Source organism: Protopterus annectens, chromosome 3.part0 (assembly GCF_019279795.1).
Source record: "Protopterus annectens isolate FY-2018-M chromosome 3.part0, PAN1.0, whole genome shotgun sequence".
Classification (NCBI taxonomy): Eukaryota; Metazoa; Chordata; order Ceratodontiformes; family Protopteridae; genus Protopterus; species Protopterus annectens.
In genome coordinates, this window is record NC_056731.1 from 96,934,495 (window position 1) to 96,958,114 (window position 23,620).

General features: G+C 41.9%; 1 protein-coding gene across 1 annotated transcript in view; it reads left to right on the forward strand.

Annotated features, from left to right (window-relative positions):
* The window catches only part of PITRM1 (pitrilysin metallopeptidase 1), a 1,418,909-nt gene that overhangs the window by 1,380,381 nt on the left and 14,908 nt on the right, over window positions 1-23,620 (forward strand). The window contains exon 26 of the mRNA XM_044064598.1: window positions 1,956-2,058. Coding sequence (XP_043920533.1) covers window positions 1,956-2,058 — 103 coding nt within the window. The remainder of the gene's footprint in view (window positions 1-1,955; window positions 2,059-23,620) is intronic.

The following is a 23,620-nucleotide window of genomic DNA, read 5'->3' on the forward strand; positions in this document are numbered from 1 at the left end:
GAAAAGCTCCTTCAGTACATTAAACCACAGTAACAGACTCCCCATGATTGAGAACCTAAAGTTCTGAGATGCTGCACATACACAGTTCTGATGGCCTTCATGAACAAAGTGTTCCAAGAAACAAACTTCAGCACTGCGAAGCTGGCTCAAATGGAGACTGGACAAGTCTGTCTTGCAGCACAGGTCCCATTAGTCTTCAGCACGGGGCAGAGGGTGCAGCACTATTATAAGAAAGTGCTTGACCACTGACTTGCAGAACTGTGTGCTGGCCTACATCTCTGCTAGCTATAAGATTTTGACATGCAGAAATAGCTGGCACATATGCTTTGGCTGTGAATAACTAAGCCCAAGATCATACAAGTCCCGGCGGTAGTTCTGAATCTCCTGTAAGCCAAAGATGCTCCTGTACACAAAAAGATAACTTTTACCACTTATAGACATAGACCTACCGATTGTATGACTTTCTGGCAACCCCAATCCCTAAATGCAAGCCAGCAGAATAAGGGGATTTATGTCAGGACCTAGATTCTGAAGTGAAGTTGCCTCCTTAAGCTTTAGAGATGTCTTTGGCCAACACTGTGAGGGTTCTTTTTATCACAGGGCACCTTGGGTCCTGAAACCTTGGCCCTCTTGGCCACCAGGACATGACAAGGGTGAGTTTTGGTCTCCCTTTTCTGAACTTTATGAAAAAATGTGGAATCAGAAGGAATATCAGAAAAGCATACAGAAAACTTCTTTGTACCATGAAAAGGGGAACACATCCACCTCTACCTCCATCTTGGTCTGCTTCACTGAACATGAGGGAAGGACCATGTTCTCCCTGGAGACAGGCAGCATTGTCATGTGTGCCCCATTTCTGAAAGACCATAACCAGGTTGTGCCTCTGAACCAGAAGAGGCCCAGCTTAGACCATCCTTCAGCTCATTCACATCCCCGCTGTATATTGCAGAGACTAAATCCTAGATCTTCAAATGTACTTTTTTACAGAGAGATTTGAGGACTTGTAGACTGGACTGCCACAATCAATGGTGAAGTAAAAATTCACTGAGGCACGTAAGAGGGCGTGTGACATTTAAAAATAGGGTAAGTAAGGAAGGTTTTGATGGGGGGAAGGTGCAATATTAAGGCACTCAAAAGGGCAGACTAGGTAGTGGTATTGTCTCATTCTGCCATTAAGAATATGCAAACTGCTAAGGGAAGATGCTAGTGTCTACAGCCCAGTGCCTGATGAGCATTGTTTCCCTGTGTAGGGGATATGACTGTTCCCCTTGCTCATTTGGATAATATGCATACGAGTTGTGTCTGACCATATGAGGAGAGAGAGACCTCCTCAAGTACATATTCTCTAAAGCCTTTAAGAGCCAGGAGCAGTGCTTTGAACAACTAATAGATGATGTGGCACCCCCTATCCAATGGGTGTGGAATTGTATTCCCTGAAGAGTACAAAAGCCTAGTTGGGCTGCATAGCCTGTAAGTGAAGAGTCTGTTCTCAAGATATGTGGTGTGTTTGGCTGCAGAAGAGGAAAACCCACAGTAAGATAGCATTGCATTCCATGGCTGATCATGTGACAGCCGTACAGAGCTCTTAAGATAGGAATGCAAACATAGTGCTTTATTGACAAGCAGCAAGGACTGAGGTCTTAACTGTGTAGGTGGAAGGAAGGGTCCTCATAGTCAGATCAATGCTTTGTCAGAAATACTGGAACTGGAAATGGACTCAGATACAGAACTTTTTTTATAGCACTTTCTTATAAATCTACTCAAAATATTTTAATCTGCATTTACTTTGTTTCTGTGAGTTCAAGCATGGACAGAATATTGTAGTGATTTTTCAGTTCATGATTAGACTCTGATTATCTGTATGTCAGATGCGTCTTGGCCAGTAAGAGTATTTTTAACGAATTTAGTACTGAAAAAATTGTAGCTAAAACTGCTACCTTATGCTGTTTATCTAGGCATGAACTGTTTCCTGTATGGCATTTCTGATGAAATGAAGCAAAGACACAGAGAACAGTTGTTTGCTGTCACGCATGATGACCTTGTTAAGGTGGCCAATAAGTAAGTCTTGAAACTTTTATAGTTTTACTAGCTCAGAGCATGTAATTATAAAAAATGTATTAGCTTTTTAGTCTGTTGATCATTTATATGCCATTTAAAGTGCTAATTAGCATGTACATTATTCTAATATGGCTGCATTGTGTGTATTTCTTCCAGATTCCACATTTAAGTGCATTTGTTATTATTCCTGTCTCCTTTTAACTGCTCACATTGTGGATTTGATTTTACAAATGTATAGTAACTGCATAAGCCTTTGTACAGCAGTAAAGAAATTCAATAATCACTATATATAAAAATATTGTACTTTGCTGCCATAAAGTATATCACTGCTTCACTGGTTAATGTCAAATCTAATGCCTATTTACATCCAGTTCAATACATGGGTTGTCAGATCCGACCTTGGCACTGAAATCTGAAGCTTTTTTTTTAGTTCCAGGGCTCTAACTCCTCCCCTACCCATAATTCCCTGTGCTCCACCTTAACTCAGATTTTGTTTGTCGTCAGAGACTTCAGATGTGTTTTTGAGGACTCCTTACTAAAAAGCGTATCCTTTGGATCTTTAGCATTACTCCTTCTGTACTGAGGGCTTTTTGAACTCTGTAGTTATTTTCTAGATATGTATTGTAATTTAGTGTGTCTTTAGAATTTTACAGGTCAGGTTTTGTAGTGCGAAGGGTTAGGTAGCTTTAGATGAGTTTTTATAGTTACATAGTGTGTACAGTAGTTTGATTAGGTTTCATAGTGACCTTACATAAGTAATGAACATGTTTTTTGCTGTTTTATAACATTATAGTGTTGTTTTTGTTGCTTTATACCTTTCCATTATCTGAGTGTGCTGCCTTTTTTGACATGTTGGTTTCTCAGGAATTTAAAAAGTTTGCTCATTGTGGGCACAGGCTACCTCTTCAGGACCAACATTCACTTTGTGTTTACTGTCTTGGTCTTTCCCACCTATATTCAGATTGCCAGTCATGTGCATCCTTTAGTGCCAGGGCCCTTCACATCAAACATGAGAGACTGATAGTGAAAGGATTGCTCACCACCCACCTATAAACAGGGGCTTCCACTTCTACAGGTTGTTCTTCTGCTTCTCCATCCAAAAAAGAATGGAGAAGTCTTAAGTCCAAGAAGAAATCCTTGGAAAAGGACAAGCTGGACAAGAAAAGTGAGTCAGATTCTTCCGGGAAACATTCTCCTGATCCGAAGGTACTGGTTGGACTGGTTCTTAAGTTAGCTAGGAGGTCAGAGCGGTCATTTCCTTGGCTCTGTTCTTCTTCCCTTCAGCCCTAGTTTTTGCCATAACCGATAAGTCTGAGACTGCATTCTCCAGTCCTTCAAGAAAGAAGATTTTCTAGACCACCATCTGAGGCTTCTTCCTCCCAGTCATCTCAAAGTCTTACTGAGCAAAATGTCAACAGGATGATGAAGTTTTTCAAGATTCGGATCCGGCTAGGGATTCTTTTGGTACCTTCCCCTGTAACCGTGATGAGTTTTGGTCCAACCTACCCTCCATTTTTTGTACATGTTTATAAGTTTATGTAGGTTTTTATATTGTGAAATGGTTTAATTGTGTAAGATAGTTATAGCCATCTATATTTTTCATGTGATTCATTAGAGGAATTGTAAACATGATTTTTTTTTCATTTTGATGTATTCTGATTAAGTTCTTGATTTGTTAAAGAATGAAAGAGCTAGGAGTTGTGCTATTTGAATTTTGAGTTTTTGTATTTCCACGTGTTGGTCTTGTGAGTTTGTGAGAGTTATACAGTAGCTGATAGTCCCCTAGGGTCTTCATATAGGTATTTATGTGCCAAAGCCCATAATAACCATTTTCAGGTCATTTGGACATAACACTTAAAAAAAAAAAAATAAGTGAGAGAGGTTTATTGGCTAGGTATTGCAAAAGACATGAAAGGGGTACTGCAAGGTATGTGAGCACTGCCAAAAGGGTGGCAAGGCAGGAAAATGCCAAGGCTGATTTGGTGCCTTTGACTTACTGAGGAACCATTTTAAATAGTAGTCACAGACAGAGTATGGGTCTTGTTAGGAACCCTAGCACCACAGGTAAGCTGTGTATCATGATGTTGACTTATGTTATTAAGTACCCTGAGGCAGTAGCTGTGCCTTCTGTTGAATCAGAGAATGTGGCAGATGCTCTACTAGAAATGTTCAGCAAGGTACTTATCCATAGGGCATGATGAGAGACAGAAGTACTAATTTCACATCAGATCTGAAGATCTATTTGTGGAAGCATTGTGGAGTAAACTAGGTAAAGCTTTTCCTATACCATCCACAAATGGTCTGGTGGAGAGGTTTAATTCTACTCATAAGACAATGATCAGTGTTAGCTAGGGTGGAAGAAGTATTTGCCCTCATCTCGTTTTTGCCTTGAGAATCCAAAGTTCGTCTTGTGAGCTAGTGTATGCACACTGGACTGGGGGGAGTGCTGCATTTAATTCACGATGAGCGAGATGGCTAATGTCATTCCCACAAGGAGTCAGTTATAAAGTGTATCCTAAATTTTAGGAGCAGGCTTAGGGAAGCACCCAACACAAACACAAAAGTAGCAAACTGGTAGCCAAAAATATACGTCACACAAAAGGTAATGGGGTTTTGCAATTTATTATGTCAAATCGAAATAGACACTTGAGGCAGCACAGTGGCACAGAGGATAGTGTTGTCTCCTCAAAGCAAGAGGTTCTGCAGTTTGATTCTTGACTGGGCTGCCTTCTGGGTGTCCTCCCTGTGTTCACATGGGTTTTCTTCAGGTGCTAAAGTTTCCTCTCACATTGCAAAGACACGTGGAGTAGGTGGATTGTACAATCTAAATTGACTGTAGGTGTGTGTGTGCCTTGTAGATGTACTGCTATGACAGGGCTGGCCACCCGGCAGTGTAAACTTTGGCTCTAGATGAATATCACTGTTGAAGTGGCACCCTGACCCCATGTGCAAAAATGGGAAAAGGGGGTGATGGATTGATGGACTTGAGGGGAAGTCTTTCACTGTTGGTAAGAAGGTTAGCAGTGTTAATTGTATGGGAGATTCTGCAGGAGACTGTAACAAAAACTTGACCAGGGTAGTATGATAAAACCCTGCTGTGGCATTAGCTAATTTCCAGTATCTGCAGTGCATTACAAAAGGAATCAGAGGAGGGTCTTGTGATAGGCCTTTTCAATAATGATCAATCTAACATCTCAGTGGATGAGATAGTAGCTTCACAGCAGATGTCTCTTACACAGGTTCAGGAGATCTGAGCAGTGCTACAGGGGTTTCAGGATATGTTCACTGTGAATACAGTATTTTTCCAGGTGGTGAAGCACCATGTGAACACAAGGACTAAACGACCAATTAGAGAGGCAACTATAAGTATCAAAGCACTGGAATGTCAGGTAATAATGGCAAACAGGTCCTACTCCTTTATTAAAACTTCAGGTGTTTTTAATGTATGAGGAATTGAATAATTAGCTTGAGATGCAGCTTAAAATTCCCCAAAACTTTGTTCCTTGATGGTGTTTTAAAACTTGTTTAAGGTCTAAAAAGGAAGAGAAATGTTAAGAATAAAAGCCTGCAATTGTTTTTTTTTCCCAATGGAGATGCACCAGAGTTGTACATTGCTGAAACTGTGTATAAATCTCCAACTGTTTTTAGTAAAACTTCAGTAATGTTGCAGAATGAGAAAAAGCTGTATGAAAAATTGTACAAAACATGCAGTTGTACTGTAAACCTGCAGCAAAATGTTAAATGTGAAAGTAATGTACAGAGACCAATTCCTTTTTTCTGTGGTAGAGACCAAAGTGATATAAAGAAGAACTGCTGGTTAGTTACAAACCCACCAGTAGTCACAGTAGCAGGGCTCAGTAGCTACTTCCTGATACTTAATGCATAACCTTGTATACCTCTTTTGTTTGGATTTAAATTTTGATGGACACAAAAGGAAAGTATCCCGTACTCTGAAAGGATGGATATGTCTGAAAAGACTATGCTCACCAAATGCTATCTAGGGGTATCTCACTCCAGTCCATCCCCTAGGACTATCCAGGATAGGTGATTGTCGCCAAAGAATTCAGACTAGCAACCGTTTTATCAAGTGGTGGTGTGCTTCCAGGAGCAAAAATAGAGGTTGTGAGGCAGGCCTTAGAACATCTTAATGTAAGGAAGTACAGATCTGTTTTTATTCATGTCAGTACAAATGATCTCATTCCCAAGTACTGTGACTGTTAGCAGGGAAATTTTAGCCCTGTTAGATAGTCTAGCTTTTACAGGTGTTCGGAAGCATTTTTCACAAATCAAATATAGAAAGGAGGGTCATGTCACCGTGAATGAAAAGATTTTTTTGGTAAATACCTGCTTGAAATAAATGTCCCTGTATAGAGGATCCAAGCTTAGTTTTGAGCACGTGTTCAGACAGGATGGCTTGCACTTGTCAAGATCAGGGAAGAGCAGTTTTGCAGCAGATATTTTGCAATTGTTGACAAACACAAGGCAGGATTTTGTCAGGTTGAAAATTTAGCAGTTCACAGATAACATTTGATGCATGTCTAATGGTTATTTGCTAGGAGCATTAATAATAGTGTTTTTTATTGGAAAATTTGCTACTATCCCACAAGATTGATGTTATTCTTTGTGAAAAATGGTTAAAGAACACTATCTGGAAATCTGTTCTGTCAGGGTATAAATGTTTTTACTGTAACAGACATTCTAACAAAAAAGTCAGGTGGAGGTGTTATGATAGAGGTTATGAGACCTTTAGTTATGAGACATTTCTTGCATAAAACATAAGAGGAAAGAATAATAGTGGCTGGGGACTTAAATTTACCAGAAACAGACTGGAATAATATTAATTCAACAATATTAATGAAATTATTCACAGTGCATGTTCAGGAACAACAATTGCTTCAGTTTGTAAAAAAAAAAAAAAAAACTACCAGGGAATGGAACATACTAGACATTGTGTTCCTAAAGAAATTATTGCTGTTCTTCATTTCTCACTGCTTCAGTCTTCACCATTGGGTTATCCATGCTGTGGTGGCCCTCAAGTCAGTCCGAATACCAGAGTCAAAGTTTTGTGTGTCAGCTGCTGCAGTGTGTTGGGTGACATCAGGTCATCCAAGCTATAAAGGAGAGCAGGCGATGCCATTACCTCAGTCTTTCCTGCTGTGGAGCCCACAGCAGAAGATATTCGCAACAGTGCCGGTCGGCTGTTTCCAGATTTCGAACTTCAGCTGAAAATGTCTAAAGCTAAGTACTCCGTTGGAGATCTTTCCTTTTTCTTGCACTAACCGATGTCTGAAAAAAAGTCAATAACTGTCTCGCCTGTGGACAGCAAATACCACACCGAGACTTCCATTCTTACTGCATCACTTGCTTAGGCCCAAATCATGACGTACCCTGCTGTCGGTTCTGTGCCCTCTTTAACGCTAGAACTGTTTGTCGTAGAGCTCTGTTTGTAGCCAGTAGGCCAAGCCTTCCGACGACACCACCGCTAAATGGGTTGTCAGTTCTTCGGAATTTAGTGAGGTGCTTTTGCACCCCCTGATGCCCAACTCGATTACTTCGCAGGCCTCTACTGAGATCCTTTTGGAGTCCTGTATGCCACAGATGTCTGCATCGTCTAACGAGCCTTAGGATGTCTTGCCCTCAGTTGGGTCCAGAGCCGCTAAGCAGGCACCAGCTTTCGAGGATACTGCTCGCACTTTGGATTTCACTTCAAGGCCTTCGCCCTCTCTTCCAACTAACACACCAATTGCACCGAGGGATAACCTTCAGGCCAGACTTAGACCCACTCCTAAGAAAGCAGCAAAAAGTCTCCATTTCACTACTCCTCCCCCTCCTCAAACTAGAATACTTAAAATGGCGGAGGATCTCATCACTTTCATCCAGGGTAATCAGGCCACTCCAGCCAAAAGGTGAAGGGAACCTTCACCAGACATCCAGTCGGATTTAGACTCAGAGGGATCTGAGGACTCTGTTTTTGAAGAGGAAAATCCTTTGACTGCCTATGAAGACTCAGATGCAGAGGAATCTATTCCTTCTGCATCACCTCTGGAGGACTTTTCCTTTGGGGAAACCCTCCACACCCTCAGGGAACACTTCAGTGGGAATCAACTGATTTCCCTCAGTCCAAGAAAGGACTAAGAGAGTTTCTGGACCTACCCCAAGCATAGGCCTCTGGCCATCCCACCCGTCTTGGAGGTGGTAGATGATGTTTCCCAAGAATCCAGCCTTACCCTGACACCCTTCCACCTGCCCCCAGAAAACTTGACAGGTACTACAGGGTACCTGACTCACATAAATTCCTCTACAGAAATCCTATAGCAGATCCAGAGCTGATTACTTGGGGACATAAGGGTGTTAAGGCTACCTCTGCAAAGAATCCTACTCCCGCAGACAAAGAATCCAAGGCCCTAGACAGAGGGGGTAAAAAAGTATATACCTCTGCAACTTTAACTATAAGGGCTCTCAACTGTCAGTTCCATATGTTAAAATATCAACAGCACACTTTGGAACTTTTGAAACAGAAAATTTCTGCTTTACCTGATTTTCCAATAATAGAGAGAGAACAGAATTACTGCACTCTTCATCTCAGGTGGCAAAGCACTCCTTGCACTGTGGATTTGACACCCAAGAAGCTTTTAGCAGGGCAGCAGTGAGAGGATCTCTTATCAGAAGACATGCATGGTTGAAGGAACAACCTCTGCCTGATCATGTCAAAGCCAAAATCATGGATTCACCTCTTGACAAAGACCGCTTGTTCGGACAGAAAACTGAAGAGGTACTTAAAATGATGGAAGACAAAGCAAAATCGATGCAGACTGTTAAAGATTTCCTTCAAATACAACCTCCTAGGTTCAGCAGAAACTTTTCCTCTAAACACTGGTCCTGCACCAAACAGGCAGGCACAAGGCAAAACCCATAGGGACAGACCCACCAGGGCTCAAACTCAGGGCCAGCAAAGAATTAAACAGTGCCCCCCCCCCAGCCCTAGAGCAGGGAGTTAAAAAACAACCCTGTATGCTAAAAACTCTCAATGACTAATTTTCCCATCTCTGCCTGCCTCCACCACACCAAAAGCTAGGAGGAAGGCTATTTCCTTGCAGAGAAAATTGGAACTTTATAACAAAAGATCAGTGGGTCTTAAAAATCATTGCTCACGGGTACAAATTCAATTTCCAAGAACTACTACCTCCAAAAGGGTACCCAGACCTACCTCCAAACCAGTGGGCAGAAACACTAAAACAAGTGCAAAAACCTAATAGCCCTAGGGGGGTAGTAGAACCTTTGCCTCCAGAACAAGTTGCAAAAGAATTCTCTTCCAGACTATTCCTTGTTCCCAGGAAAGAGGGAACTTGGCGTCCCATCCTGGACCTATCTTTTCTCAATACTTTCCTGGTAATCCCAAAATTTAAAATGCTTGCCTTACAACAGCTTCTGCCAGTGCTTCCAAACAAAGCTTGGATGGTCACCTTAGACCTAAAAGATGCTTACCTGCACATCCCAATAAGGGAATTATGCAGACAATTCCTGCGCTTCAGAGCAGGATCATTACACTTTCAATTCTCTGCTTCACCATTTGGCTTATCTGTTGTTCCCAGGTTATTCACCAAATGTCCAGATCCTGCCATTGCCTTTTGCAGGCAAAACAATGTACAGATTTACCCTTACCTGGACAACTGTCTCATCCAGGCAGACTGCAAGGAACTGCTCTTGCAGCACCTCTCATTTGTAAAAACCCTACTCACCTCTTTGGGGTTCACTATCAATGAAAGGAAATCAAAACAGACACCTACCAGGAAAATCATATTTCTGGGAGCCTTACTGGACACAAAACAGCAAATGGCCTTTCTATCCCCAGAAAAAACAAAGTTTCCTACCAAAATACTTCACTGCTCTGGCCTCCCAAATGCAGATTTCTGCTAGTAAATTCCTGCAATCTCTAGGGTACATGGCCTCATGCATCCTCCTAGTACCTCTGGCCAGACTGCACATGAGGAAAATTCAGTGGTACCTAAAGAACCTATGGTGTCAACACACACTCAACATCTGGACACCTCCCTACCTGTGATCCCTTGCATAAGATCAGAGTTCTTCTGGTGGGCCCAGGCCTGTGTTCTGAACAAGGGACTTCCATTTACCCTCTGTCCATCAAACCAGATCATAACTACAGATGCTTCGGACATAGATTGGGGTCCCCTCCTAGAAGGCAGATGCGCCCAAGGTCTCTGGGACACTCAAATACTACCTTTGCACATCAACCAAAAGGAAATGATAGCAGTGTAAAACTCTCTGGCATCCTTCAAACCCTACCTCAAACCAGGGGTTCTTCTCATAAAAAAAAGACACCAACACAGTCATGTGGTACATCAACAAACAGGGAGGGATGCAGTCTTACCCCCTGTGCAGACTAGCCATGAACATGTGGCTAGCTGCCTCATCCATGGGACTACATCTTATAAACCAATACTTACTGGGCATCAACAACACCCTAGACTACTTAAGCAGGAATCGCTCGACCCAGGCAAATTGCAAATTCACAGAGACATTTTTCTGCAAATTACCCACACATGGGGAACCCCCCCCCCCCCCAAGGTGGACCTCTTTGCCTCTCATTTAAATCACAAAGTACAGAAATTCTGCACCATGGAGTACCATCACCTGGCATGGAAGGTCAAAGCTCTGACCTTCCCTTGGAATACCCTCTTTGTGTATGCATTCCCACCTCTTCCTCATTCCAAAAGTGTTAATCAAGATAAGGGAGGAAAAACCAAAAGCAATAGCCATTGCCCCAGATTGGCCCAGACAGCATTGGTACCCACTGCTGCGCAGCCTATCTCTCCAGCCCCCCTGGCAGCTACCTCTGATACCGCACCTGCTATCTGGGGGGGGTGGGGGCAATGCTGCACCCAGACCTTCAGACACTCATGCTCTCAGCATGGCTTATTCTACCATAACCAACAAGGAATCTATGCTAAGCAAGCAAGTCCTTGACATCATCACAGAAGCCAGAAGGCCCAGCACCAGAAAATCTTATGCTGGAAAATGGAAAAGATTCTGCTCCTGGAGCCAGTCCAAGGGGGCAGACATTCATCTCCCCTCCATTCCTTGTATTCTAGATTATCTGGCTGAGCTTGTTAATAAGGGTTTCTCCTTCTCCTCCGTAAAGATCCATGCCTCTGCCATCTTGGCACACTTTCATACAGAACAGCCATTGTTCTCCCACCCTGTTATCAAACAATTCCTTAGAGGAGCCTCTAGTATCAGGCCTCCCAGAAGACAGCCCACCCCAGCCTGGGACCTGAACTATGTTTTAGAAAAGCTTACTCTGCCCTCCTTCGAGCCTGCAGCATCCTCAGAATTAAAGTACCTCTCTTGGAAGACTGCCTTTCTCCTGGCTATCACTTCAGCCAGGAGACTGTCAGAGCTTCAAGCCTTAATGGCCATTGAGCCATTTATCTTCCATGTAGACAGGGTATCCCTGAGAATCAACCCCTCCTTCATGCCAAAGGTGGTTTCGGATGTTACCCTCAACCAGGCCATCCACCTGCCCACCTTCTTCCCTAACCCTCAGAACAAGGGGGAAAGGATACTGCATTCTTTGGATTTGCACAGGCAACTCAGATGTTATCTGGATCGTACAAAGACATTCAGGAAAACTGACCAGCTCTTGGTCAGCTTTAAAACAGGGGCACAGGGGAAACCAATATCCAAACAGACCATTTCCAAATGGATAGCACTCTGCATCCAATTTTGCTACTCTTTGCATGGAAAACCACCCCCTAGGACCATCAGACCCCATTCCACTAGGTTGTGTTTCCTTGTGTGCAGTGATTCTTGCACGGCCAGGCCCGTTTAAGTTAGAGGATCTTGTCCTCTCCTTTCTGCTTTCCCTAGTGTTTCTGTTTGAGTAAACATGTCTAAGGAGTCTAAGGATCATAAACCTTCAGGTTTTAAAAAGTGTCTTAAATGCTCCCAAAAGATGTCAATAACTGATGGACATAGTAATCGTGTTTACTGTCTCTGTGCCATACATCTTCAGGAAACATGTTCTTTCTGTCACTCTTTCAGTTCTTGAGTTCTCCAAGAAAGGAAGAACAAACTGATCCTGAAAGGTCTCCTTAAGCCTTCCTTTGAGGAGGATTTAGCCAGCTCTTCATCCTCACACTCCAGATCTCCTTCAAAGAAAGAGAAGGTCAAGTTGGCCAAGAGACATACTCCCACACTGACTATTTTATCTGGACCTCCTCAAAAAGTATCGAAATTGGACAAACCTTCTACCTCTTCAGCTCCACTGCCTTCGGAGCCAGTTGAGGTTATTGATATCGACACTCCAATCTCGGCCCTAAGTTTTTCGGAGCCAACCACTGAAAATTTACCTCGGAGCTGGTCTATTGAGTTATTGCCGGTCTCCCCAACTCTAACATCTCCAGGTCACCTACCTTATCATTCAGATCCTCCATGAAGCCTATCTGAAGAGGATGTAGAGAGAGTAGTGCTTAGACTCTTGAAGTCTTCGGCGTTACCAAAATTGTTGCTGGCTCCGACCCAATCGGTTCTGGTGCCATCTTAAGACCATACTCCCTGTTGCTGTTCCTCCTCCAAGCCATGTTGGTCCTTCGGAGCCAGAGCTATCGGTGCCACTTGTTGTGGAACCTTCAGTTCCAGCACCTCTTGTGTCTGTCTTGGAGCCGAGCAAATTAAACGAATCAGCGAAGAAGTCCAAGTTCCAAATGATAACACTGAAGTCTTTACTCCCTCTGTTAGGGAAAGACAATTGGATGTGCTCCATAGACCTCCAAGATGCGTACTACCACATAAAAATGGACAGAGCATCAAAGAGCTGTTTACGCTTCCAGCTGAGAGCCAGTCATTACCAATTTCGTGCTGTGCCCTTTGGTCTCACCACAGCCCCCAGGGTGTTCACCAAACACATGGCAGTAGTGACAGCTCACTTGAGACGTCTTGGATTCCAAGTGTTTTCGTACCTGGACGACTGGCTGCTGACCACCACCAGGCACCTACTTCTACAAGCCAGGGATTCAACCATCCAACTCTGCACTCAGCTAGGGATTACAATAAATTGTGAAAAGTCTGCCTTGTCGCCCTCTCAATATGTGACTTTTATAGGCACAGAAGTAGACGCAGTCACCATGATGGCTCTTCTTCCTGCCGACAGAATACGAAATCTAAGACAACAGATATACAGTCTACTTCCTCAACAAAGAGTCAAAGCCAAGAAAGTGCTGAATCTTTTAGGGACCATGGCCTCTACTATAACTCTAGTTGTGCTAGCCAGACTACATATGAGAATCCTTCAATGGATACTCCTTTCCCAGTGGACTCTTCAACAACTGCCTCTGTCTCATCCTATTCTGATAACAGAATCTTGCAAAAAGGACCTTTGTTGGTGGATTCAGCCCAATCAACTAATGACAGGAACACCTTTCATTCCTCGCCAACCCATTACTACAGTGACCACGGATGCCTCCCAGATAGGGTGGGGGGGTATTATCTAGGCAGGACTGTCCAAGGCACATGGCAAGATCATGAGGCTCACTTGCATACCAATGTCCTAGACATGAGAGCAGTGCTACTAGCATTAAAAGCAGTTCACAACTTTCTTCCTCTGGGGACGATAGCAATCCAGTCAGACAATAGGTCAGTGGTATGGTATATAAACAAACGAGGAGGAACCAGATCCTACCCCCTATGTCAAGAGGCTCTTCGTGTTTGGCAGTAGGCGATATCTTCCCAATGCTTTATCCCGGGGACAACCAGTGTGATGGCCAACAAGCTCAGCAGGGCAAACTTGATGCTTCACAAGTGGTCTCTGAATCAGAAAGTCACGGGACAGATTTTCCACAAATGTGGACAGCCTTGCTGCGAACTGTTTGCCAGTCCAATCAGCTCCAAATGCAGCAGCTACTTCTCCCTTATCTCCCCCCCCCCCGGGGGAGACACCAAAAGATGCACTTGTTCACAATTGGCCCCCGGGACTTCTTTATGCATTCCCTCCCTTTCCGCTGATTTCGAAGGTGATCCAGAAAGCAAAGACCTTGGGAAGCAGAATGATTCTTATCACTCCTTACTGGCCTCATCAGATTTGGTTCCTCTTTCTCGGGCCTCACCTTCTAGATGATCCATGGACTCTGGACCCAGTACCAGACCTTCTGACACATATGTCAGGCACGTTCCATCCCTGTCTCCACACCCTCAACTTGACAGCATGGCTGCTCCACTTTCATCCCTAGTCAGGCTTCATGATTTCTCACCTGCAGTTACTCATATCCTCACGTCTTCCCACAAACTTTCTACGAGAAAATTGTAGGTTAGCAAATGAAAAAGATTTTCTATCTGGGCCAAAGAAAAGATTACACAGCCTCCATTCCCTTGGTGTTAGAATTCTTAACCGAACTTTTTCATCAGGGATCAGCTGCTGCTACAATCAAAGTTCAATTGGCAGCAATCTCCAGTTTTCATTTGAGACAAATTGAGCCTAATCTTATGGCTCACAGATTATGTAAATCTTTCATTAAAGGCACTACCTTGCTAAGACCTTCTTTTCAGGAACCTATATCTCCTTGGGATTTAAATTTCATTCTGTCCAAACTTATTTCCCCGCCTTTTGAACCTGCACATTCTTGTAAATTGAAGTTCCTTTCATGGAAGACCATTTTTCTAGTAACTGTTACTTCCGCCAGGAGAGTGTCAGAGTTACAAGCACTGTCAGTCAAACTTCCTTACTTGATTTTTCATAGAGACAGAGTTTCCCTTCGTACAAATCCATCCTTCATCCCCAAGGTTTGCTGTCAGACTAATTTGAATCAAACTATCGAACTGCCAGTCTTTTTTCCTAATCATTCAAACATTGCAGAATATAAGTTTCATCAACTTGATGTTCACAGACAGTTAAGGTTCTATCTACATAGAACCAAGGAGCTTATGAAATCAGACCAATTGTTCGTATCTTTTTCTGAGACAAGAAAAGGTATGCCAGTCTCTAAGATAAATTTATCAAATTGGATTTCAAACTTCTTATTTCAGCTGCTCCCGTCAGAGGTCGCCACAGCAGATCAGCTGTTTCTATTTCTTCCTGTACTCTGCATCTTGCTCTGTCACACCAACCACCTGCATGTCCTCTCTCACCACATCCATAAACCTTGTCTTAGGCCTTCCTCTTTTCCTGTTACCTGGTAGCTTCATCCTTAGCATCTTTTTCCCAATATACTCTGCATCCCTCCTCAGCACGTGTCCAAACCAACGTAATCTTGCCTCTCTGGCTTTGTCTCCAAACCTTCCAACCTGGGCTGACCCTCTAATATACTTATTCCTAATCCTGTCCATCCTCGTCACACCCAGTGCAAATCTTAACATCTTCAACTCTGCCATGTCAACCTCTGACTCCTGCCTTTTTGTCAATGCCACGGTCTCCAACCCATATAACATAGCTGGTCTCACTACCCTCTTGTAGACCTTCCCTTTCACTCTTACTGGTACTCGTCTGTCACAAATCACTCCTGACACTCTTCTCCACCCACTCCATCCTGCCTGTACTCTCTTTTTCACCTTTCTTCCACACTCACCATTACTCTGAACTGTTGATCCCAAGTATTTAAACTCACCCACCTTCGCCACCTCTACTCCCTGCATCCTCACCATTCCTCTATCCTCCCTCTCATTCACACACATATATTCTGTCTTAGTCCTGCTGACCTTCATTCCTGTTCTCTCTAGAGCACATCTCCACCTCTCCAGGGTCTCCTCCACCTGTTCTCTACTCTCACTACAGATCACAATGTCATCTGCAAACATCATAGTCCACGGAGACTCCTGTCTGATCTCGTCTGTCAGCCTGTCCAACCCATTACAAATAAGAAAGGGCTCAGAGCTGAACCTTGATGTAATCCCACCTCCACCTTAAATGCATCCGTCACTCCCACCGCAGACCTCATTGCTGTCACACTACCCTCGTACATATCCTGTACCACTCTTACATACTTCTCTGACACTCCCGACTTTGTCATACAATACCACAACTCCTCTCTAGGCACCCTGTCATATGCTTTCTCTAAATCCACAAAGACACAATACAACTCCTTCTGACATTCTCTGTCCTTCTCCATCAACACTCTCAAACAAACATCGCATCTGTAGTGCTCTTTCCTGGCATGAAGCCAAACTGCTGATCACTAATCATCACCTCCCTTCTTAACCTAGCTTCCACTACTCTTTCCCATAACTTCATGCTGTGACTGATCAATTTAATCCCTCTGTAGTTACTACAGCTCTGCACATCACCCTTATTCTTAAAAATCGGTACCAAAACACTTTTTCTCCATTCCTCAGGCATCCTCTCACTTTCCAAGATTTCATTAAACAATCTAGTTAAAAACTCCACTGCCATTTCACCTAAACACCTCCATGCTTCCATAGGTATGTCATCTGGACCAACAGCCTTTCCGTTCTTCATCCTCTTCATAGCTATCCTTATTTCCTCCTTGCTAATCCACTGCACTTAATGATTCACTATCCGCACATCATCCAACCTTCTCTCCCTCTCATCTCTTCCAATGGCAAGGAGCTCCCATTTAAAATTAAGGCTCATTCTACCAGATCCATATCCACATCTGCTGCTTTTCAAGCCAGAGTCCCAGTTGACGGTATTTGTGCAGCAGCAACTTGGGCTACCCCTCGGGTCTACTTCACGTTGTTGTAAGCTGACAATATCGAGTCTGATATTGTCGGCATGACAATATCGAAAGTGAAGAACATCATGCAAGTAAACAGAAATCTCCGTAAGGGGAGATTTCCGTTTACCTCAATGTAGTGTGGTCTCAGAGTTGGTATATTTAAGTAGTGGGGGGTGCAGGGGGCCTTGCCCCCTGCCTACGCCATTTAGTTTTTTTTTTTATTTGTTTTTTTTTTTTTTACTTTATTCGATGTTTTACTTAATCAATAAAGTAACCTCAGATACTGAAACCAAATTAGATTATGTTAAAAAAGGGCTATGCAAACTGGATCCAAACAAAGCACAGGGAGAGATGGAATTAGTAATAATGATCCACGAGCACTTCAGCAAGAACTTGCATTACCATTACCATATCTATTTACTAGGCCATATAAATATGGAGAGAGTCCTCAAGATTGGAGAGATGCACTTACTAAACCTGCCTTTAGTGGAAAGGGGAGGAGGGCAAACCCAGAGTCATCTAGACCCTTAAGTCTACTTTCATGTTGTGGAAAAATAATGAAGAAGGTAATATTGGATAAGTTATTGTCAGAACTGAAAATAGATCTATTACCACGTGTAACATGATGTGTTGTTGACAATCTCACCTTTATTCTCACTGATGTATCGCATCCATCTTGGCCTTTCCAATAGCTCAAAGTCTTCATATAGCCCATAGGCCTCTTCCCAATCCACAGTACAATTCCCTTACTACCCCAGATCTCATTTGCCACACTGCAAGAAAGTTCTTCATGCAAAATTGGGGCTACGTTTATTACAATCTTTTGTCTTTAACTGTATTTCTCTTATATTTCTATAGTTAACATTTAGTTGTAATCTTTTGCAAGTTCTTGCCTTTATTGGTCCCATTTTCTGACAGTAGAAGTGCTGTTTCACTTCCAGTTTACTCACAAGTCTTCCCTTTCCCTTCTTTTGGGATTTATTATAATTGCACTGAGTTTTCACTTATTGATTTCCATTTGTTGTAATGGGCTCCCTTCTTTCTAACTTTATTGTTGTTTAGTTCGGATAGCTTAAATAGTAGGATTTCCTGGTATTGGATTTGCTCTTTCTATTTTAGTGCTGTTCTGTAGACTACCTTCTATCATGTCGCAAAAGGAAGGTAAGCCTTTGGGATTTAAAAATGTGAGAAATGCATCAAGAAGATGCCTCTCAATTATTCGCGCACACTGTGCATTTACTGTTTGGGACCTCTTCATTTGCAAGCTTTGTGTGCTATTTGTCACCCTTTAATTCAAGGGCATCATTAGAATGTAAAAATAAGTTGATACTGAAAGGGTTGATTAAAAACACTTCTCTGAGTCTATCTCGTCAGATCCCTCCTCTCCTAAATCTGACAAATCGGAGAGGTCAGGGAAACTGTCATCTCCAGCTCCGAAAACCTCATTGGAGCCAAGAGCCAAGCAACCAAAGTTGTCTGCTCCGACAGCTGCTATGGAGCAGCCAACCACTACAGAGCCTTGAATCAATCCAAACCTTTGGATCCAAAGTCATCCACAGAGTCAACCCCGAAGTCCCCACTGACTTCTGATTTTCATTATCAGAGCTGATCTCCATCCTTGGAGCTGATTACAGCTCTGTTTCCATCACCCTTTCTTGCTAGATCCAGACCCCCAACGCTGTCCACAAGGTCTACCAGGAGCCTCTCAGATGAAGATGTGGACAGAGTGGTGCAAAGGCTTCTCAAGACACCTGCCTTGGCCAAGCTTCTTTTGGATCTGAACCCAAAGGATTCGGATCAGACTCGCGTTACCCCAATGGCACCTACTCCTCCTCAGAGCTGTCCCTCCGTCTCGGAGCTGGAAGACGCTGATATCTGGCTAGTGTCTGTATCAGATCCAAGACCACATATTGGATCTTCAGACCCAATGTCCACCTTGTGTGTTTCCACCCAGTCCGAGCAGGAAACCTCTGGGAGCCGACGATCACCATCTGGGTCCACGGAGCAGATTCGGGCAATTTCGGATCTGACGCCATCTCTTGAGGCCTCTGCTCAGATGGGTTCAGCTCATACCTCTTCCTTGGAGCTTCCATCTCCAGCTCAGAGAGCTCTCTCAGACCTGATATCGTTGTCAGGTCCGGGGAGTTCCTCTGAGCAGGGGCGGTCTGTTTTCAAGGTTATGAGGAGGTAATGACTGCCCCTCAGTTTCAGGCACATTCTCCATCGGAGCTTCCTCCCTCTACAGCACAGGTGTCTTTTTCTCTTTACCCTCATCCACAGGATCGCAGGGATTCAAGGCCTCAGGTTATTCCCCAGGGGACTCCCCCTCCCCTTCCGAAACTTCTCTAGAATATGGAGTGGCACTATTGATAGACTGGAAAGTTTTATAACGTTTCTGGGGAATTCTACTAATTTCCTAAGATTCACCTATAAATATTCTTCTAACTGTATTGATTTTTTGGATGTGACGATCAATAAGGCCAATTTAAGTAAAATTAACACAAGTTTATATAGAAAACCAGTCCGTAAAAACAATTTGTTATACAGGGAAAGTATGCATCCTAGGCATGTCCCACGTAATGTTTTGAAAGGACAATGTTATCGAGTTATACGTTTACATAACGATAACCATCAATTACAGACAGCCCTGAATGAACTAAAATGTGACTTTCTACAGAGAAGTTATAAGGAACATGAAGTTGACTTTTGTATAGAAGCAGCATGAGCTGAAAGAGAAAATAAATGTAAACCTTATTTCAATGAGGGGGTGGTTGTCACTGATTCCACAGTGAAACAGATTCTGCAGAAAACTCGACATGTAAGGTTCCCTGTGTCTTTTTCTAGCAATATTGTTCCCTTTTGTAACATAGTTAAGAAGAACCTGAATATTTTAAACATTATAGAAGAATTGAAAGGTATCATGGGTGTGGTTCCCCATTTTACTTTTAAGAATAAATCATTGAAGAGACATTTCTGCCAACATGGACACATGTATACAAAGCATAGATTACCTAATAAACAAGGTACATATATATATAGAACTTGCTCAGCATGTAAATATATTTATAATGGGGCTCTTTATAGGCATCCCACCAGTGGCTTTAAAAATAGAACCTAGATTCTATGCAGACTGTAGAACCACTAATTTATTATATTTTTGTTTTTGTACTATATGCCACGCTTTTTACATTGGAAAGACTAATTGTCCATCTAAAGACAGAATATTAGAACATTACAGGGACATAAGGAATTGTAAGGAAAATAATGTACTAGCACAACATGTGCTACGCTTTGGTACTGACCATAATTTTAAATTCATGGCTATAGAGATCATTCTTACTAATATTAGGCATGGCGATGTTAGGAATATTACTGAGGCTGTTGAACAAAGATGGATTTTGATGCTACAAGCAGATAAAGCTTAAAGATATAGCTGACAAGGGTGGGACAATTGTGCTATTTGATAAAAGTCATTATGTGAGTTTAATGGAACAATTTTGAATGATGAAAGTACTTTTAAGATTATAGATTTTAATGAAACAAAAAATGTATTTCTAGTGTGAATATGTTCATTTACAATTTGCAATTACAGGGTGACATATCCCTGGAAGAATTTACATACTTTACTGTTTCATGTCCTAAACGCAGTGGTGGTGCTGCGGTAGCATTGTTGCCTCGCAGTAAGACGCTGTCCGGTTCGATTCTCAGCTAGAGCGTCTTCTGCGTGGAGACGTGTGAATGGGCGTACCTTCGTTGAAGGTTGTGCGTCAGGGCTGGTAACTTGGCACGTAAAAATCAACTACCAATCATTAGCGGACCGGAGTTCCACTGTGGCGACCCCTAACTGGGAAAAGCCGAAAGACACAACAGCAACTGTTTCATGTCCTAAGTTGCCTATTATTTTTGGGCTGCCAAAGATACCTAAATCCTTAATAGATCCCCCAGTGAGACCAGTAGTGTCAGGAAGGAGATGGATTACGGAGCCCTTACCAATATATGTACAAGACCTTTTAAGGAAATATATGGATAGATTTAAGAGTGTAATAAAAGATTCAGGTGATTTTTTGAAACAACTATTTAACTGGACTGAAAATAATAAGGATGAGAAATTTATTGTGGCAACATTGGACATAAATTTGTTATTCACAGTTATACTGAATGATTATGGGTTAGAAAATATTCGTGATTTCTTGAATAGTAATAGGGATATGATGGCTAAGAAAATAGCTACGATTTGTGAAATAATAGATATTATTCTTTCAAATAATATCTTTTTGTTTAATGATAAACCCTACTTGCAGATGTCCGGGGTGGCCATGGGTACTCCAATGGACAATGTTTATGCTAACCTTGTATTAAATCAATGGGAAACTAGATATGTTTACAAAGGAGATTAATTTTATGATTCACATTTAATATTTTATAAGAGATTTGTTGATGACTGTTTTCTTTTATGGAAAGGTACTTTAGAAAGTTTAACAAGTTTTGTTGAATGCTTGGAAGCAACCACTGATTTTTTACGCTTCAAATTGAATGTCTCAGATATTAGTACTGTATTTTTAGATATTAATTTGTACATAGTTGATGGAAAGCTTCAAACATCTGTGCATAGGAAATCGGTCCATGCCAATAGGTATATGCATAGATGTAGTATGCATGCCCCCCACACATTTAAAGGAATTGTGAAAAGTCAGGTTTGTAGGGCTAGCAGGTTGAATACTGATGTGGACAATTGTCTTGAACAAATGGAAGAGATTAAACAAGAATTTTTAGATAGGGGCTATGATATGGGAAATATGAACACCTCAATACAGAATGTTATGGAAGATATAACAGCTCTGTTTTTTAGTGATAGAAGGCAAGTAGTGACATATAGTAATACTAGGAACCGAAGACTTAAATATGTCACAACTTATAATACTAGATCTAGAGTGAATAGAAAACATAGTATGAAAGAATTGGAATATACTATTGTCAATGCTTGAGCTTAAAAATATTCTAACTGAAAGACCATATTTTGCATATAAAAATGAAAGATGCCTCAAGCAGAAATTATGCTATAAAGATTTTGGACCCAGTGAGAATAATAGCAGTATTACAACTAATAGGAAAGGTACAATTCCCTGTCGTAATTATAGTTGTTGTGAAGCTGTGATATCGGATACTAAATTTATCCATCCAGTCACTAGATATAACTATAAGTTTGATTGCTATGCTAACTGCAATACAACTTATATAGTTTATTTAGCCACTTGCACTAAATGTCTCTCATTTTATGTAGGTAAAAGCAGTAGAAAACTAAAGGACCGTATTACAGAACACAAATCAGAAATTAGAAGGGATGTATCCACCAATGCATTGGCAAAACATATAAATAATAATACTAATAACCATACTTTTAAATTTAGAGTAATAAAGACAATAAAGAAGAACATGAGAAGGGGTGACATTAATAACATACTGGAGAATATAGAGTATTGTTGGATAACAAGATTACAAGCAGATGTTTACCCAGGAATTAATAGCATAGTAAGTTTGAAGCCTGTTTTAAGTAAAAAGCAACATAAATTACATTGAGTTGGGATTCTATAATTGTTTATTAAAATGTTTTTATTGGCTGGCTGTGTCACATGATTGATTGTTTTTTAATATATAACTGATTCATGAAATGTTTTTTATTATTGAACACAGCTTACCACATTGATTTTCTTTGTGTTTACAAGCAGATAAACCACCAGGTCTCAAGGGGCCACCTCCTTGAAACCTTTTCTTAAGGAACTTTCTTTGAAACACTGAAATGTCACTATGAATTTACCATGTTTTTATTTACTCATAAATTTCTAATAATTTTGAAACTATATAAATGTGCTTTTTACTAGCTATGTGTGTTTGTGTAGAGCTGCTGATTGGATACTAAGTGCTTTAAATTGTGGAGTGATGTTGCATTGTTAGTCTGACAAAGCGATCTATATGTTTGTGAAAGGGCTTACTTTATTCTTACAATAAAGTGTTTTTTTACCTGAAGCCTGGATATTTGATGCCATTATTTTTATTTTGGCTTCTCCAGAATACACCACTGAGGAAGTCCCTCAGAAGAGGACATGCAAGAAGAAACATCTCGATTCCCTGCAGGAATCAGTCACTTCAGATACTGATCTCGATGAAGGAGAAGGGGTCTCCACGATCACCTCCTGAAGGTGTCTCCTTTGGAGACATCCTAAAAATCCTCAGACAGAGAGGCGATTGGCAGTCCTCATCCCCTTCTACTGAGGAGTCAGTATATATGAAGGACTTTGGATCCCACCCTTCAATATCCTAGGTGATTTTGACATTCGACGAGCTTGTCCAGTTAATATCTCGAAAGGCATAGGAGATCCCATACTCCATAGAGCCCACTCCTAGGAGGCCATATAAGTACACTACAGCCCCCAAGGATCAAGCTTTCTTCACAAAAGGTGTAGCAGTGGATGCCGTGGTTGTGGCAGCAGCCACAAGGAAGGAACTTTCCGAAACTAGTTCTGCTGTCCATCCTCCTAATAAGGATTCTAGGACTATGGATAGACATGGGAAAGTATGTCTTTTCTTCAGCAGCTTTCACATTGAGATCGCTGAATTATCTTACTCACTTCACCAGATTACAGAGAGACCTATTGAAAGAGTTATCAGACTCTCTGCAAGAAATTGTAACTGATGCGGCAGCGGATAAGGTCAATGCACAGCTGGCTACCCTCAGTTCAGTTAACTCATCCATGAGACTCATTTCTTATTCAGCAGATGGAGTGAGTAAGGCGGCAGGTTCAGGCATCTCTATAAGAAGGCAGGCTTGGATGCACCGTTGCGATTTCACAGAGACCATTAAGTCATCCTTTGTTAATGCT